Source organism: Ctenocephalides felis, unplaced genomic scaffold (genome assembly GCF_003426905.1).
Source record: "Ctenocephalides felis isolate EL2017-DRISC unplaced genomic scaffold, ASM342690v1 CF-g0.4_SCAFFOLD_00845, whole genome shotgun sequence".
NCBI lineage: Eukaryota > Metazoa > Arthropoda > Insecta > Siphonaptera > Pulicidae > Ctenocephalides > Ctenocephalides felis.
Genome location: NW_020536999.1, coordinates 70,906,637 through 70,925,205, shown reverse-complemented (window position 1 = coordinate 70,925,205; position 18,569 = coordinate 70,906,637). Strand labels below are relative to the sequence as shown.

Below are 18,569 nucleotides of genomic sequence, written 5' to 3'. Positions count from 1 at the left end.
AAGAACAAATATTGCTCAAATACTTGTTTCAATTTCGGTAACAAATAATTCCGAATGACTTGACACATCGAGATACAATATATAAAATTAGCAAATAGAATTTTTTGGAAAAACAAATGTTTATATTTTAACCAGTACGTTTTTATTTTTAAATGTTTAATTTTTTTCGCATTTTAAGATTTATAAAAAAACTGATAAAAATAAGAATTTGATGACAGTTCTAAGCAGTTTAATTCAATGTATAATTAAATCAGTGGTGTCTGTTTTCCTCTTGATAGAGTAGATAGGTTTTCTAGCAAAGTGGCTTTTTCATATGTACAAGAAAATCATAGAAATACGTTGTTAATGTAAGAACTTTGGGTAGTTTCTTTTTGTTTTAATATTACTGATTTTTCAAATTCAGAACTATAGTTCTTCTTTTTCTTTCAGCGAGTTGCTTTTTAAAAATTACAGAAAATCCCAAAAATAAGGTTAATATTGGCTTCTTCAGTAGATTATATTCAATTTAATAATAAATTGGCATTTAATTAATTACCACTTTTTCCTATCATTAGAAATTGAATATTCTTTGAATCATTCTAATAGCATGCTCTGTTCTCTCAAAAACTTAATTTCCAATTCCTGCACTCTTTGCTCCATATCTCCGAAACGGATGGACCGACTTTTGCCCAAAAGTAAATAGCACATCTTCTTATCAATAGGAAGGAATGCTTTTTGAATATCTTAAATCGGTTGATCCTTTAGCATTTTTAAATAAATGTTTGCGAATATGAGCATTTTTTAATTGCTATATATATATTATTCTATTTCTCAGCGAGCCGCTGTTTAAGATTTACAAAAAAAACATTGAAAAATAAATAATATATTACAATTATAAGTGGGATATCTAAATGAATATAAATTTTATGGTTTTTTTTCTTCATAGTGTTTTAATAAATAAATATATGTTAAATATTACATTATTATCCTACAAAATCGCTTATCGTAAAGTGAAAATTTGTTTAGATTTATAATGAGTCAAATACAAAAGAATTTAAAAAAAAAATGAGTTGACTAATGTGCTTAATATTAAGCGTAAATTGGTTTTCAGATAAGCAACTTCCATTTTCTTATAACTTTTAATTATGAGATAAGATAATTTGTTTAGATTACACATTATGTTAAATATATAATTTTTTAAATGAATAGTTTAAGTGACATTGCAAAGAAATGTTCATGGTCGACCATTGACTTGTTTTCTTTTGGGATAACTTTTTCTTTCATCTTACTATATATTAATTGTGAGATAAGATTCTATATATCCTTCCTATTTTAATAACCACATTAAGAAGTTTTACTTCTACCGCGTGGACGGATTCCACGTACTATTATTACTAATACTATTATCTTCTTATTGTTCTAATCCAAAAATGGACAATTTGATTCACGGTCGCATATATTTTCATTTTGAATGAAAACCGATAATTAAATTGATTCCTTATCATATTTGTAATGCGCATAAACATTCGAAATGCTGAATCGATTATTATTTCGCTTATGGAACGAAATACAATCTTTGTAACCAGAATTATCGAATATGATGATTCAAATGTTGTTTTTTAAAAAACGGAAATATACGTGTTATTCTAATGATAAACTTTTAAGATAGAGATAAACGTAAATAAATATTTGTTTGTTTATAAAGTTTGTTACATTGTTTATTTGAATGCTGACGTTTCAGAATTTATAAATGCGAACTCAGCCAGTGTATACGTATATATATATATATATATATATATCTATATATAAATAAACCTCGTGTCACGATGTTGGTTCGCGATGAACGCCCAAACTACTGAACCGATTTTAAATTTTATTGGCTCATCGTGTGCATATATATCCAACTTAGGTTATAGGAAATTTTCAAAAGTAAATTTAGAATATAAATATGTAATTTTTATCAATTTCCATAATTTTTTACAGATATTTACTAAAAAAACACTAAAATAAATGTCAATATTTATGGAAAATTCGAGAAAAAAGATTTATGATTTTTGAAAAAAAATATTTGACAGTTCAAAAAATATAATTCAAAAACATGTATAGATATATCCAACATTTATATCCAAATTAGAAAAAATGCTATACTTAAAATCAATGTTTATAGTTTTAAATCTAATTAAAAATCAATGTTTATAAATTTAAATAAATGTTCACATGATAAAAGTGAAATGTCATTTGTCAATATTTATAAAAATTATTAGATAATTAAATTTATAATTTATATTTATTTGATTTGCTTACCTTATTAGTTCGGATACCAAAACTTCCTCAAAACATTATAGATCACAATGGAAAAGCGACATATTGAATTTAACATTAAAAATAAACAAAATTTTGCCAGTTAAAAAAAAAAGAATTTTTAACGACTTCAATAAGAAACAAATACATGAATTATTTCAAGTTATGTTATAGGCAATATTGCCAATCAAATTATAGATACAAAACATTATTGAAAAATAAATTATATCATATCATATTAAATTTCGACCAAGAAGGAAATATTTTGGCATTTATAAACTTAGTGCATATTGGATATATGAAATTGGCATTCACTATTTTTAAATTAAATGCAATGTATATGCATTTTGGTGTGAAAAGTAATTTTAAAAATAATAGTTATTGTTTTTAGGTAAACGGTAAATATCAGTATATGTAGAATATTAAAAAATTGTAGACGTGTGTACAGGGCAACATGTTGGGTCATCTAGTATATATATATATATATATATATATATATATGTATGTGTGTGTGTGTTGTGCGTGTATGCGTGTATATACATATACCATATACCTATACATATAATACATGTGTGTATATATAATTAAATATATAAAGTCGCAATACAGGTTTATCTTATCTTGTTAGTGTTCAAGGTTATGTTTGTTTATTTACTTGCGCGAGTGCTAATTTCACAAAACGCAGTGGCGGCACTTTAACGCGCAAACGAACATTTTTTTTATTATTAAAGTTAATTATACACAAAATGCTATTATATGATATACTTATTTAAAATGTTATTTAACGCAACTTCCCGTAGGGTGATCTGTAGTAAAAAGAAAAAATCGAGAAGAAAAATTGTTGCATATCTTCAAGTTTCAAAGGTCTCTGGACAACAATTCCTTGAAAATCTATTAGTTTATCTTAATGTTATTTGTTTCGCTGCCGACAATGAAGAGAATATATTATACATAGAGTTTCATATATATAAAAATTGCGGATATATGAGATGATGGCAGAAAACATCATTACCAATAACACTAATAATAATGGCGGGATATCACAACATATCATTACATGTGACAAAACAAATTTGTCCACTTCAAATAGATTTCTTATGATTATAGCTCAAATACTATACGCCACCAAGTTCTAACAAGTCATTGATATTACTCCAAGTCCAGTTCCAAAATCTGGAAAGAAATATAATGCTCGGCCTAGTATATCAAAACATTGTTTGATGGCTGCTAAACAGGATGACGGACTTCGAGCTTCATACAATAGCCTTCTGTTAATTGTTCAAACAGGTAAACCGCACACCATTAAAAAATCGTTAATTTTGCCAACGATAAAATAAGTTATAACTACTGTGCCACATAAACCAGCGGCAGATAATATATTGAAATTCATTTGAGCAATAGCTCTGTGCAAAGACAAATAAATGAAATGGCTGGAAAAATAGAAGAATCATTGAGCAATCATTTAAAGTCTTGATAATTTTTACACCAATTGGATTATTCCACATAACCAACTGCTGAAACATTGTTCTTGTCTTACGTGAGGTTCATTAAAGATGAAAAAGTATGTATACATGTTAGAAATTTAGAGAAAGACACGAAAGGAAAAACCATATTTAAAATACTGGAAAAGTTCTTTGATGAGAAAGATATTGCCTTGAAGAATATTATATCGGTTGCTACAGATGGTACTCCGGCTATGAGGGGCGAAGGAAAATTAATATACTACTTGAATAAAATTCCTAATATTCTTGCTGTGCATTGCGGGATGCAGCATTTAGTTCCCAGAAATGTAATTGAACGATTGTATAAAGCATTGCAACATGTCATCAGAGCAGTTAATAGAATCGGTAACAACTCTTTAAATGATAGATTGTTCAATCAGGCTTGTACTGCTGATTATGAAGTCAAAAGGAAATTGTATCACCCATTTTTACTCTGTTGTAGGGTTGTTACGGATCACATCGAAAAATAATCTATCATATCTCACAACCCTTTAAACATTGTGTAATAATATGAATCTCCAACTTCAAGGCGATGGTTTGAACTTGATAAAAACAAAAAAAACGTCATCGCTGCTTTTGAAGCCAATATGCGGTTATAAAAAAAGAATATCGAAAGACGGGATTTTCATAATTTTCCATATTTGAAAAATCTTCATAGTAATTTTGTTGAAAAATTTCAGGATATTTTAAATTTGGAAATACCAGGCTGGGTGTTAGACCCATTTTCAAATGCAATCACATGCAAAGAAATATTAACCCAGCTAGAAGAGGAACTTATAGAATCAACAACAATCGACGAAATAAAAATTTAAAAATTGTTATCGATAATTTTGGCTACAAAAGTCAATTTACAGTTGTACCCTGGCAAGTAATCGCTTGTTTAAAATTAATAACTAGCATTTCTATAATATTCGTGTGAACGTGGATTTAGCGCTGTGACAGACAATGCTATAAGTAAAAACGGAATTGAGTGCATTAAAAACGGAAATCAATTGCAAATTACCAAACGCGGTGATATCAATAAACTTGTTAAAAACTGTTAAAATTCATTCATTTCATTATAGTTTAAAAACTAAATTTTATTACATGTACACTGTTTCATGTAGCCTTATATTAACTCTCACTAATATATAAGGTTGTCAAATATCTCCCTTCCGCTTTTTTGCTCTTTATTCAAAAGACAAAAAGGCGGAAGGGAGATATTTGATATAAATATCTCCCTCCAATAATTATCTAATTTGGAATGTAAGGTTACAACAACTATTATAGCACACTATGACTATTATTAAAATTATAAAAAAGTTTTATAGAAATTGAATAAAAAATTTGGTAGGGAGGCGGTACAAAAATTTTGATCTTTAAAGGGAGCGTTGGAAGAAATAAGTTTGAGCACGCTTACGGTTACCGAAGAAATATATTATATTATTATGATAAATATATAATATTTATCAATTCAAAACCAATATTTAAACAGTTTTCCCATAGCCGTGATCGTCTAAGTCACTCGTCTAGTCAAAGGATAAACATTGGTACAAAACGGATAGAAATATGAACAAAAGTTCTACTTATTATTGAATTCTCTAAAAAATGTCTGATAATTTTATGTGCTTATGTTTAATAAATGATCTATTTTCATCGCCAGTTAGCATTTTTTTTACTTTTTTCATCGGATCTCCGAAACCGCTTAACCCGCCTTTTAAAAAATTAAACGGCTCTTCATTTCGTCTATACTAATAAAATGTTTTTTAAATCATTCTAGTGTTGATCAGAGTTGCAAAATCGTCGACCAAAAATTGTATCCGATCATACACACATCATTAATTTTTTAAGGCATGCGAAAATGTTCAGAAGGAATTCAAACGTATTTTATTTTTCGATTTTCGATTTATTTGCGATCTTTATAATTTACTCTACGGAAAGTTAAAAAGTCATTATTACATCTCTCCCTCAATACTATTCGAATGTTTCTGAATCATTCGAATCGGTTGATTTGTGCTCTAAGAATACATGCATACATACTACATACAAACATGTTTTTACATCAATTTTTTCTAATAAAACTCTTCTGAAGCTTTTTGAAGTTTTTCAAATTTACCCAACGAGAAACTTGAAATTGCCCATTACAACCTAATGCGCTCGTCTGAATATTAAAAATATTTGAGGTGGGGTCTTTGATTCTAAATGATAATTTATTAATGAAATGGCGTAATGTAATTCGTAATTAATATTTAAGGTAACAAAATGTAAACGATATTTTTTTGTAAACGTACGATTTTTATAAATAGAGTCTACAGTATAAAAAGTACTGAAAACCACTTCTCTGAAAATTACAAAATATAATAATATATATAGTCTATATCAGGGCTTCTTAAAGTGTGGGTCGCGACCCCCAGGGGGTAATCATTGTAAACAAAATTTTAAAGTTAGTATTATCAGGCCGATTATTTTCACGATAATTTATGGCTTCTCAAGCTATGCTATTTGGCCGATATTTTTTATAAAATCAATGATATGAATTTATCAATGCAGGGAGTCTGCGTTAATATGTTTATGTTTAAAAACAAACTTGAGGCCTTTGTTAAAATAATTCTTATATGGAAAAACAGAGTGGAAGATGGATCGTTCGAAATGTTTCCATTTACCAAAGAGTATATAAATAATAACAATATTTCAAAAAAAGATTCTCCTATAACAAAAATTATTATAGTTAATCATTTCCCAATTATATCGATACATAATAATGTATTTGCAATCCATTTTCAATTGAAATGGAAGATTAATTTTATAAACTTAAAAGCACAAGAAGAATTTGCCGAATTAACAAGTGATACTACCTTGCAACTCAGATTTTTTCAAGTGCCTGTGCATGAATTTTAGATAGAAATCAAATCATAATATCCCCTACTATCAGAAATAGCAATACACAAATTACTACCATTTTGTGCAGCATAATTATGTGTTTCAGCCTTTTCCACATTAACTTACATAAAATCAAAATACCGTTCAACTTTAATAAACGTTGAAAATTTATTACGATCTGCACTAACTTAAATTAAGCCTAGATTTAATTATTTGTGTAAAAATAAACAATCACATCCGTCACTTTAACATATTGTTTCATGTTAATAATATGTTTTCATTAAAAAAATGTTACAAAAGTTTATTTTTTCTATTGATTATATAGTTATAGTTTTATGTTTTCTTATAAAGAAATTGTTCCAAAAGTTTATTTTTTCCGTTGAATATATATATATATATATATATATATATATATATATATATATAATATAGTTTTATATCATCGTTTCCAATTATATATATATATATATATATATATATATATATATATGACATGAATAGGTACATATTCTTTAATCCTTATTTTATTTACATTGTAAAATAGTGCGATATTACATCTACATCTACGGATAAAATATATGTTATTATATGGAGTAGGGGGTCGTTTAAAATTTCCTAAGCTTGAAGGGGGTCGCTATATAAAAAAGTTTAAGAAGCCCTGGTCTATATCATTACCCACCTGCCTATCTCCGAGCAAGGAGGCCCGTCAGTGCAGACGGCCGCCTTCCGGAAGGCATGCAGCACGCTCGGTGACGACGGCAACTGTTGCATCGGGTCTGGCGGAACCAGCGGCTGGTTGGGGTCGTTGTTGCTAAGGTCGTCTTCAGTCAGTGGCCGAGTGACAGTGCCTGGAATAGATGTAAATATAATTATCTATTTAACTTTCCGTTAAATCGCAGACATATGCACATCAAATAATCAGATACTTGATAAAATTTTTAAAAATGAGTACTATTTAACTTTCCGTAGGGTAAGTTATTGTAATCGTCCAAAAATCGAAATTGAAAATTATTACATTCCTCGACGTTTTGAAGGTTTCTGAACATTTTAGCATACCTCAGAAAAAATGGATATGTGTGTGTGTTTTGTGTGTTCGCATTTTTTCGTTCACGTTTTCGGGCGCACGGATCAACCGATTTGAATGATTCAGAAAGCATTCGATTCCTATTGATAGAGAGATGTGCTGATTAGTTTTTGACAAAGGCAGGTCCCGCTATTACGGAGATAAAGAGCAAAGAGTGCAAAAATACAAATCGAGTTTTTTGAGAGAACGGAGCATCCGATTTGAATGATCTAAAAAACATTCAATTGGCAATGATTGGGAGAAGTGGTTATAAGTTTTTGGCAAAGGCAGTGCCAAAAACTGGAAGATACAGAGCTAATTGTACAAAAAATTTCAGTTTTTGAGAAAACTAAAAATCCGATTTGAATGATTCAAAAAACTTTCTGCTTATTATGACAAAACGATTGCTTTTAGAAGAAAAAATGTCATTTTTTTTTTGTATATTGAAAATAATTCAGATTTCAATTTTAATTTTGGCTAAAGTTTTAAAGCTCACTTATATACTATAAATAAATAACTTTAACTTTATAATTCAGTTTATATAATTCTTATAAATAAATATTAGACAAATGTTACAGTATTTATAATAATCTATTTGAAAACACTTAATATTCCTCGAACATTTCGTTACGATACGGAAAGTTCCAGCAATTTGCCTTAAAGCACGATGCCATGCGCCCCACTAGTTTTTTTACATTTGTAGCTTCCCGTAGGGTAGTTATAGTAATGGGCCGAAAATCGAAAATAAAAATGTTTGTATTTCTCGACGTTTTGAAGGTTTCTGAACATTTTGGCATACCTCAGAAAAAATGCATGTGTGTGTGTGCGTTTTATTTGTCCGCATATTTTCGTCGACGTTTTCAGGCGCACGGATCAACCGATTTCAATGGTTCAAAAAACATTCGACTCCTATTGATAGGGAGATGTGCTGATTAGTTTTTAGCAAAGGCAAGTCCAGCCGGTACGGAGATTCGGAGCAAAGAGTACAAAAAATATAAATCGAGTTTTTGAGAGAATGGAGTATCCGATTTGAATGATCTAAAAAAACATTCATTTTATAATGATTGAGAGAAGAGGTGATTAGTTTTTAGCAAATGCACGTCTAGCCATTTCGAAGATACAGAGCTAAATATGCAAAAAATGGCAGTTTGTGAGAGAACTAAGTGTCCGATTTGAATTATTCAAAAAACTTTCTGCTTGTTTCAACAAAATAATTGCTTTTGGAAAAAAAAGTTGACTCTAATTTTTTTTTTCAATTTTTTTTCAAGAATTTTTTTTTGTATATCGAAAATAATTCAGATTTTAATTTTAATTCTGTTCTAATAAACTTTAAACAAATCATTTCAACTTTGCAATTCAGTTTATATAATTCTTTTAAATATTAGACAATGTTACAATATTTATAAAATTCTATCTGAAAACATTCAATATTCCTCGATCGTGTCGCTACGGTACAGAAAGTTCCAGCAATTTTCCTTAAGGCACGATGCCACACACCACCAGTTTATTTATTTGTTTAAGGGGGTCTTCCTATGTGATGGGTTGAAAAAATCAATTTTTTTTTTCATAAATTGCTCCCTTGTGTCTAGAATACGGTAGTAAAGCGATTTTAGAAAATTCTAAGTCGTTTTAAAGATACAGCAGGTAAAAGAAATAGCGGTTCGGAGCGCTGAGTTGGCAGTCAGAGCCCGGGCCTATTGTGTACCGTCGGCTTTATACTAGGCCTCCCTTTTATTCATATATCCGTTTATACAAAGTTTGTTTAGGAGCAGAGACACAAAACAATAAAGAATCTTTGAATTCTTTGATTTGGACTTTCGCTCCTAAACATCTTCATTCTCGTTCCAAAATTGTTGAAATTGCTAGCTACTTAGCAGTTATTATCTTTAATGAAGGTTTTCAAGGTATTTTAAAAGTTATGTCGATTATGGGATGCCCTGTTGGTCGTGAAGCTCAAGCGTATGTTGAGAATCGGGATGAAAAGCGAATCTTACGTTCTGAGCGGCGCGTAAGTGATGTCGTTAAACAAGCCAGGATTGACTCAAGAGCTGAACAATCTGCTTCAAAAGAGTTTCACGAGGAAGATGAAGGAATACTCTATGGACCAGGCATAGCGGATTGAGAGTAATTTGATATTTTAATAGTTTTTAACGGACTTGAAACTTTAAACGCGTTTTTCTCAAAACTGTGTTTTTCAAAATTACCTCCATTGTATCTCAGAAACGGCTGGACCGAATTACTTGAAATTTACAGGGCACACTCAATATATTTCGATTTTTTTATAGCAAAAAACAAAAAACAAAAAACAAAACCGCCTAATTTGCAACTTTTATTTCAAATGTCTATCAAAAATCCAATTTTTTATATTCCGATAAGCCGATCAGCCGGAATCGTGGAGGAAGTGGGAGCTCTTTTTTTCGAGGCGGGGGTGTTCAGAGCGCTGTAACTCTAGTTTGACTGAATATTTTTAGCTGAAATTTTATATTTATACTGTCCAAATATGTGTTAATAAATGATAAAAAACCTGAAGCTCTAAATATTTACTGGTCGTAGAAAAAAAATCCTAAAATATCCCTAAACAACAGGCCGTAACATAGGAAGACCCCCTTAATGCCAATTGGCTCTATGGAGTTAATTATACAGTAATGTAATGTAACATAATAATGTGATCATACCTTGTTTATACAAACGTATACAAACACACGATAGTGATGGACGTTGAATTAACAAACGATTATTTTCAACCGTTTCTTCCTCGTTAACGAATTAACCATTTCGTCGCAACGAACTACTAGTTGAAAAGGACTGGTTTTGCAATGAGTTAAAAACAAGGTGATCAGTTACATTTCAATGAAATGCGAACTCCTCATCTAGAAACATAACTCTCATTACTGCGCATTTTTTAACATTTAACTTAAGTTTATTGGTTATATACCAGTTATTTAATTGGGCGATGTCTTACTGTACAGATATTGTATAATTATCACATTTTATGGTTTTGTAGATTTTTAGTTCTTTTGTTTATAGAAGGTTATCTGAATTAAAGTCAGTGCCTATGCCATTAATGAAAATATTGAATAATAATGTTCCCAAGTGTGATCCTTGCGGTATACCAGATATCGCTTGTATGTTTTCAGATAAATGGCCATCTGGTGAGACTCTGTAGTTTCCCGCCAGTTAAGTAAGATCTGAACAAATCTAAAATTTTGCCCTTAACTCTATACCGCTGTAGCTTCTTCAACAGAATATTGTGATCGACATGACGGAACGATTTACGGAGTTTGTTGCGAAAATAGCGTTCTTCTTGAATATAACACTCAAACGCAAAGCTAAATCGATGCTTTAGGCGCTAGGCAAACGCCTACTGTTTCTAACTCGATTGTAGTAATTGTTTTCGTCAGTATTCAAAATATTCTCCACATTTTACTCAAATTGTGAGAAAGTGAACATTCGCTTAATTTCGTTGTTTTAAGAAAACGAAAGATCAGCAGGTTTTTAATTTCACAGAATTAGAGACTTGTTAAAGGTCTGATGCGCATTAAGATAAGTTCTTCTAGATATTATGACAGTTAAAAAACAATGCAATAAAAAAGTCAGATTAAAGTCAACTAGATGACTTTAATCAATGTAGCAAACGTTTCGTCTAATTCGACTCATCATAAGTGCTATACATACAAATTATTTAAACACAAAACACACTTTTTTATAACATTTATCTGTGCTTTTAATAATTGTCTTTTGTTCTTGTTTGTAAGATTGTAGATTTTATATTCAACTATTGAACTAATGATAACTCGAATAACTCAAAGAATCGAAACATATACTACATTAATCACACTTTCTAATCAATAGGTTATGTGGCTACACAACTAAAATATCTGCTTAAAAACTTTTCAACACAATTTTAAAATAGTATTTTTAAAATAAATTTAGTATTTTTGAAAATATTTTATATGAAAATTTGCTAAAATATTTGTACGCAATTGTTCGTTAAACTTTTAATTCATGCAAAACAAATCAATACAAGTAAATACAATTTAGAATCCGAAAATCAATTGATAAGGAAAAGCTCGACCAATTCAACACAAAGTTAATCAAACAGGTTATTCTTAAATTTATATATAATCACAAATCTTCTCCAATTTTTATATCAAACGATTCATAGTTTTGAATTTTGAACTTTTATAAAACAAAAAACAAGTAATTACTTTGCTTACTAGCATCAAAATTACCTTCAGAATGTTTCTGAGCAAAGTGGATAATGGCCAGGAAGACTCCGACCAGTAGTAGAGCTATTGCCAAATATAAGTAACGTTTCTGAAACCGAGGCCTGGAATAAATAATGATAATGGATTAGTACCAAATATTAATAATTAATTAGGTGTTCTCTTATATTATTATTTGCTTATTGTAATAAGAAATCATTATTTCGATTTCATCGTCTGTCAAATTTAAATTATCTTTAAAAAATTACGTAAAGAGCCAAATACTAGATAATATATAGCTATGTTATATTACTGATCTTTCATGGGAACAAGATCTATCTCAAATAAGTATATGGTGAAGACTCAGTTGAACTATTTCATTCGGTACGGAGTACAGTGATTTTGGATGCTGGTTTTGCTCTCAATGCATTTGTAAACTCGTTGTTTTAGCGATAGCTATACTAATTTGATAATTTTGAGTTGGCTCGACGATTTATTATGAATAGTTTGACACGACGATCTATTATGAATAGTTTGACACGAAAATAGGAATAATTATGTATGTGTGAGCGTTTGCATATGAGTTAAATCTGTAGTTGAGCCATACCGATTAGTTTTTAATAAAGTTAAACAAATTAATAATTAATACAGTTCGAAAAATTATAAGTCTGGTTGAAGATCATCACAATTGGGAGTCGTTTAGTTTTTAGTAAAAGCAGAACTTTTATTTTGAAAGAATAACGTTTGATGATTTTATCTGATTTCAATTTTTATCAATTCTCATTAGGTCGATAATTTGAGAATTGTGGAAAGTTTTTGAAATTCTCTTAAGACAAAATGTTAGAATTAATATATATTTTTAAACTTTTTTTTATAATTTATCCATCAGGTGATATTAATTAATAATGAACGCAATTGATGTTTTTCTTATTAATTACGTGCGTTAAAATTTAAGTTTATCATTTGTCATTTTGTTAGTTCAAACTTGTTATTATCTATATTTTGCATTATAAATAAAAATATTTAATGGAATAACTTGATAGAAATATCAAGTTATTCATGTTCAAAATTATTTCTATTTTGGCAGAAAAAATTCCACTTTTATGTAAGACGTTATTCGCGTTATGTAACCATGAGTATTGACGTTATTCGATAACTTGAAAACGTAGCATAAATGAAGCAGTGACTTATTAACTGGTTAATAAAATTAGAGAACAAGTTTATTGCAGTTTAAATCAATTATCTTACCACAAGCTTACTAAAATATAAGCGAGTTCGAACCAAAAAAGTCATGACAAATATTATTTTTTCATTTCAAATGCATTTATTGTTTTCCTTAATTGATTTGGACAGATTGATCTCAAAGTAAGCAATTAGTAAGATAAAAAAGCAAATTTATTCGATAACAAATCTATAATTTTTAAAGAAAAAAAAATCAATGTATTTATGTGTTCCGGATACACTGACAACTCTATTGAAAGTTCCAAACCTAAATATCGGAATGAAAATTTGCAGTAAATAAAAATAATAATCCAAACTAAACAAACTAAATACATGATTTACTTTTCATCGCTTTTATTAAAACTTTATTGTATTTTTTTAGAAAAGATAGTGATTTAGTGGTTATTTTAGCAAACAAATAATTCAACGTGGCGGAACTTCATGACCTTCATGAATTATATGCTGCCAGTACACATTTATTTTTTTATTACTTAGAAATATTTTTGTCACGTGCATAATTTTATTCTAAGTGATTCATTTTTAAATAAATAAAATTGTTTTAATAAAATATATTATACCTCAGAACCACAACTGATTTTCATCAACGATGACATTTTTGTTTCAATGCCCAATTTGATTGATAAATATCATAGTTTATGAAACTCTCCACAGGTGAAGTAATTGTGTTCTAATATAAACTAAAATTTGATAAAATTGTGCGACAAATTAATTTTTAAAATCGAAAGAACCAAGACGAATAAATAATAAAATGTCTAAACTGACAATTCTGACGTTAGCCTGCTGGGAAAGGATAATTTTTGTCACTAGTTTGATGAAGTTAGTACCGCGTTGTTATTGATGCTAGTTTCTGGAATGTACAAAACGATAGTACTGATATTTGTTATTAGTAAATTCTACTGTTAATCAAAATAGTGGTGTAATGCCTAATGCTCCTAACGCTATTAATATGTATATTGTTTAGTACAGCGCTATTGCTGAATTGCTGAAATGTCCAAAGCGATAATACAAATAATTCTCACTAATTAATTTTGAAGGGAATCAAACTAGTGGTGTATTGCCTAATATCTCATGGAACAAAAAAATTCAAATAGTGATGTATAATTTTAATCCAAAATAACAATGCTGATATTTGTGTTATTTGAATTTTGACTAAAATTAAACTTGTTGTATCTTAAAAACAGGTCTTTCAGTTGGAATATGCAGCTAGTCGTGCATGATATTTGTCAAAAGCTAAAATGACAATACTGATATCTGTTGCTAATTAATTTTGATGAAAATTAAACTAGTGGATATGATCTAAGGTTTCTAAAATCAGGTTGTCTGCAGCAGAAAGGTGTAGCTAATAGTGATATTATGCTAAATTGAAATATTGGTGTACTTATCAGCAGTGGTGTTGTCGAGCCAGAACGCGCCGGAACGTCGTTCCGGCAAATCATTTTTGGGGAAGAACGCGTTCCGGCAAAAAAAAATATTAAAAAATCGCTACATACAGAAATGATTTATTAAGTAAATTTTATAAATTATTATTCAACTAATTTTTATTAAATATTCTTATTATTGTAATAAACATACATATATGTGCACACAATGGGTTTTGTAATATTTTTGTTTCTTTCCTTTTCTAACGGAACCGGAAAAAACATGAGAACCGGTTTATGAACCAGTTTTTAAATTTTAGCTTTCCGACAAAAAAATATTAGCACAACACCCTTGGTTTTATAAAAGTCGTTTTTAATTTAGTTACAAATTGAGGTGTATGAACTGAAATATTAATTACAATACAGTAGTGTATTTCAAATTTCACATATGTTACTTTAAGACCGAAAAGTGTCTGATGCCCGATTATTTCGGATATAAGTTGGACTTGTTTCGGACATAGCGGGCGTTAGTCGAATAAAATAAATAATTTAAGACATTCATATAATGGAAATTGATTGATTGACATAAGAACTGCAAAAAATGTAATATTTTAATAATTGGATGAATTTTTTGCCATCTAAGGCAAAAATATAAGCTGTTCGATCGCTTGTAAATTTTAACAATCCAACATTTATTGGTAATTTTTTTTAATCATTGTTTTATTGATATTTATTTATTGGTAAATTAGTTGACAATTTATAGCAAAAGAGTTACCCTGATATTTCAATAGACTTGTATTAGTCTGTATATTTATAAATTGCCATCCCTTCCAGACAGCGGTATAATAAATTTTATATCATATTTTTAAATTTAGAATTTTCAGAATTCAGTAAGTTGCGAGACTAAGAACATCTTAAGAAAATCAGCTCGCACAAGTTACTCAAACATTTAATAAAATTTATAGTTTTATGTCTATTGTCGCACAGTGCACGCAATCGTTTAAAATTAATAATTAATTTTCTATGAAGTGATAACGGCAAAGGCAGCAGTAAGGTGTAATCGATGCCTTAACGGATATTTTGGATATTTTAGATATTTAATACCGAGATAAAAATTCTTATAGAAAAAATAATATTTATAAATTAAATCTTATAAGAAAATTAATTCTATACTACACGCCTTACATCTATACCATACGCTATATTTCATCACATACTCTAAAAATCCCTACATTGTATACCAAATACACCTAACCTTTATCTACTATATATCTAGCTATACATTTTTTTTACACGCTACATTAACCCTACCGAGAACCTTAACCACTAGACCACCGTAACGCTACAATCAACCGTCTTTTTTCGCGTGTCGTCGCGCTACCTTAGTATTAATTACCCGCGGAAACAACAGTGCATCCCATATTATATTATTAATGAGGGTACCCGATATGGTAGTGGTTAAGGTGCGCAACCGCCACGCGGATGTCCCGGGTTCAATTCCCGGTATAGCCAATAGATAGGTAGAGATAATACATAGGCCGTAAGGTAAACCTATGTAATATAGGTAAGTATATAAATTAGACAGTAATATTTATAAGAAGTAAAAAGTATGTAGGTATATAATAAGTTAATGACGGTATATAGGTATCGGTAATAATATACTATAGTAAGATAGGCAATAGGTTATCTATCATATTATTAGGTTAAGTCTTATAAAGTATTGTAATAAATTTAGAGTACTTTTATATCATAATAAATACCTGTAAGTATTAATGAATACAAATAATACTACAATACATATAATTAATGTTATTAAAGAATATAAATTATGTACTCAATGATTCCCTCATACTTGTACAATTTAATGTATAGACTAGCTGTATATAATAGAGTTAATTATATAAGAAGTCAATATATTAGATTTGTGAGTTCTTATCGAAATATATAAATTTTCTTGAACCGGTTTATGAACCGGATTTTAAATTTTAGCGTTCCGGCATAAAAAATATTAGCACAACACCACTGCTTATCAGGATATGTTATTATAAGAAACTTTAAAAACACATATCTGTACTACTCCAAAAAATAGAACTTTATTAAATGACTAACACGATTTAATAAAGAAAATGGAAAAAAAACTTACCGACGAGCGAACTGAAACACAACCCTTTAAATTGAAATGGAACTACATAGGCAAACAAACTCGAAATAAAAAAATTAAACGAACGGAAGTGATTTAAAAATGCAAAAAAATGAAAGTAAACTCTACTTTCTCGCAAATACGATTTATAAAAGAAAAGAAGAAAATCATACATTCAAGATAATTTAATCTGGGTTTGATAAAGTTGCTAAAATAAGATTTATCATTTTCAATTTCGCGTATTATTCTCTATGGATCGGAGATATGGATTCTAAAAAAACAAAATGGTTTATTTAGAAATTTTGGAATATAGACTGAGATTAGGAAAAAGAGATCCGCTCTCTCTTTCGAGATTTAAGAAATAACAGATTATTCTGGCGAAAAAACTGAATACCTGGCCTACGTAAGAAACTGATAAACTGCTACATTTTTAGTATGAAACTGTACGTATCAGAGATATGAACTGTGTGACTACTAAATATAGGGTAGAGCAGAGCTTAAAGATCTGCGGGTAAAAACCGATATCTCAAAAACAAATAGAGTTACGAATTTTTTAACAACAATATTTGAAAGTAGAGGAAAAAGATGTATAATCAGCCATCAGCTTGATTTTTACGACGTTAATATCGGAAGATAAACAGTTTGAATGTTTGAAAATCCATAACAAAAGTATTTTTATCGTTTCTAGTTTATTTTGGTTCTAAGCACTGTTGTTTAATTATAATTTTTAAGTATAAGTTATTTAATTATTTTACGCACTGATTTACGTACTGATAATTTTAGGTTAGATTAAACAATTTTTTATATAACCTGTATAAATACTTACACGTGGGTGGGGTACAAAGAACCAACTGAACTTTCACAGTGAAAGCAATTAAAAATAGTTAATAAAAAGTAAATTAAGTTAAACAATGTAATTAAAAAAAAAGTTATATATATCTATATATATATTGTTATTTCAACTCTGATGATGAATATTTCTGACGAAATCTAAGATTCCCTATGGGGTAAAAGGGGCCAGGTGGCAAATTTTCGAAAAGCAGCATAAAACGCATTTCTACAATGATGAATCAGCTGAGAGTTCAACAGTTCAAATATTTCAAATTATGACGTTTGGCTTTGTAGGAATCAGTGATATTGACTCAAAGGCTGTCAAAAAATATCTTCCTGCGTAGTTGAACATTCAGAAATAAATGTTTCTTTCAAATTTTCACCTACTTTCAGAAATGTAAATAATTTGTCTGTTTTAATATAGAAAATTATTGCAAAGTTAAACAATTCAATATTTTCAATTTAAATACTTTTGTAATATCCCCATCAGGTGTAGCAATTTACGCACACGAATATTGCAAACTTTATGAAGTCTGAATTGATGTATTCATTAGCTATATATCTGATAATGATGATTAATTTATGATTATATATTTATTGTGACTAATTAAATTTATTTCGACCATAATTTGTAATTTCCCATAATATAGATTGAATATATGCTATAAGTTTCGAGGCAAGCGCTTATGCTAGCCAGAATGGTCTGGCAATTGCAAAGGCCTTTTTAGAATTGTTCAGATAAACACATAAGTAAATTTCAGCCTTACAGGACAAAGTTCTGCCGTTCCGAAGATACGGGGCAGAAGTGCCGAAAACGGTAACTCAGTTTTTAAGTAAACGGAGCGTCCGATTTGAATAATTCAAAAAACATTTTACTTGTTTTCAAATAAACATTTTTTTTTCAAAAAAAAGTAATTTTTTGTCAAATTTATAGTTTCTCAAAAATCTAATTTTTTCGAAGTAAATTTTTTTTCAAAAATGTTAATCGTTTTTAAAAAAATAATAATTTTTGCTACGGGAAGTTCCAGCAAGTTGCCTTAAGGCACGATGCCCTAATTGCCTTAAGACAGTATTCCACTTACAGCTAGT

General features: G+C 29.2%; 1 protein-coding gene across 1 annotated transcript in view; it reads right to left on the bottom strand.

Moving 5' to 3' along the window:
* Positions 1-18,569, bottom strand: part of LOC113363998 (glutathione hydrolase 1 proenzyme-like) — a 343,961-nt gene that overhangs the window by 288,740 nt on the left and 36,652 nt on the right. Inside the window, exons 2-3 of the mRNA XM_026606462.1 lie at positions 11,937-12,034; positions 7,321-7,489 (exon numbers count right to left, since the gene is read on the bottom strand). Of these exons, the coding sequence (XP_026462247.1) occupies positions 7,321-7,489; positions 11,937-12,034 (267 nt within the window). The remainder of the gene's footprint in view (positions 1-7,320; positions 7,490-11,936; positions 12,035-18,569) is intronic.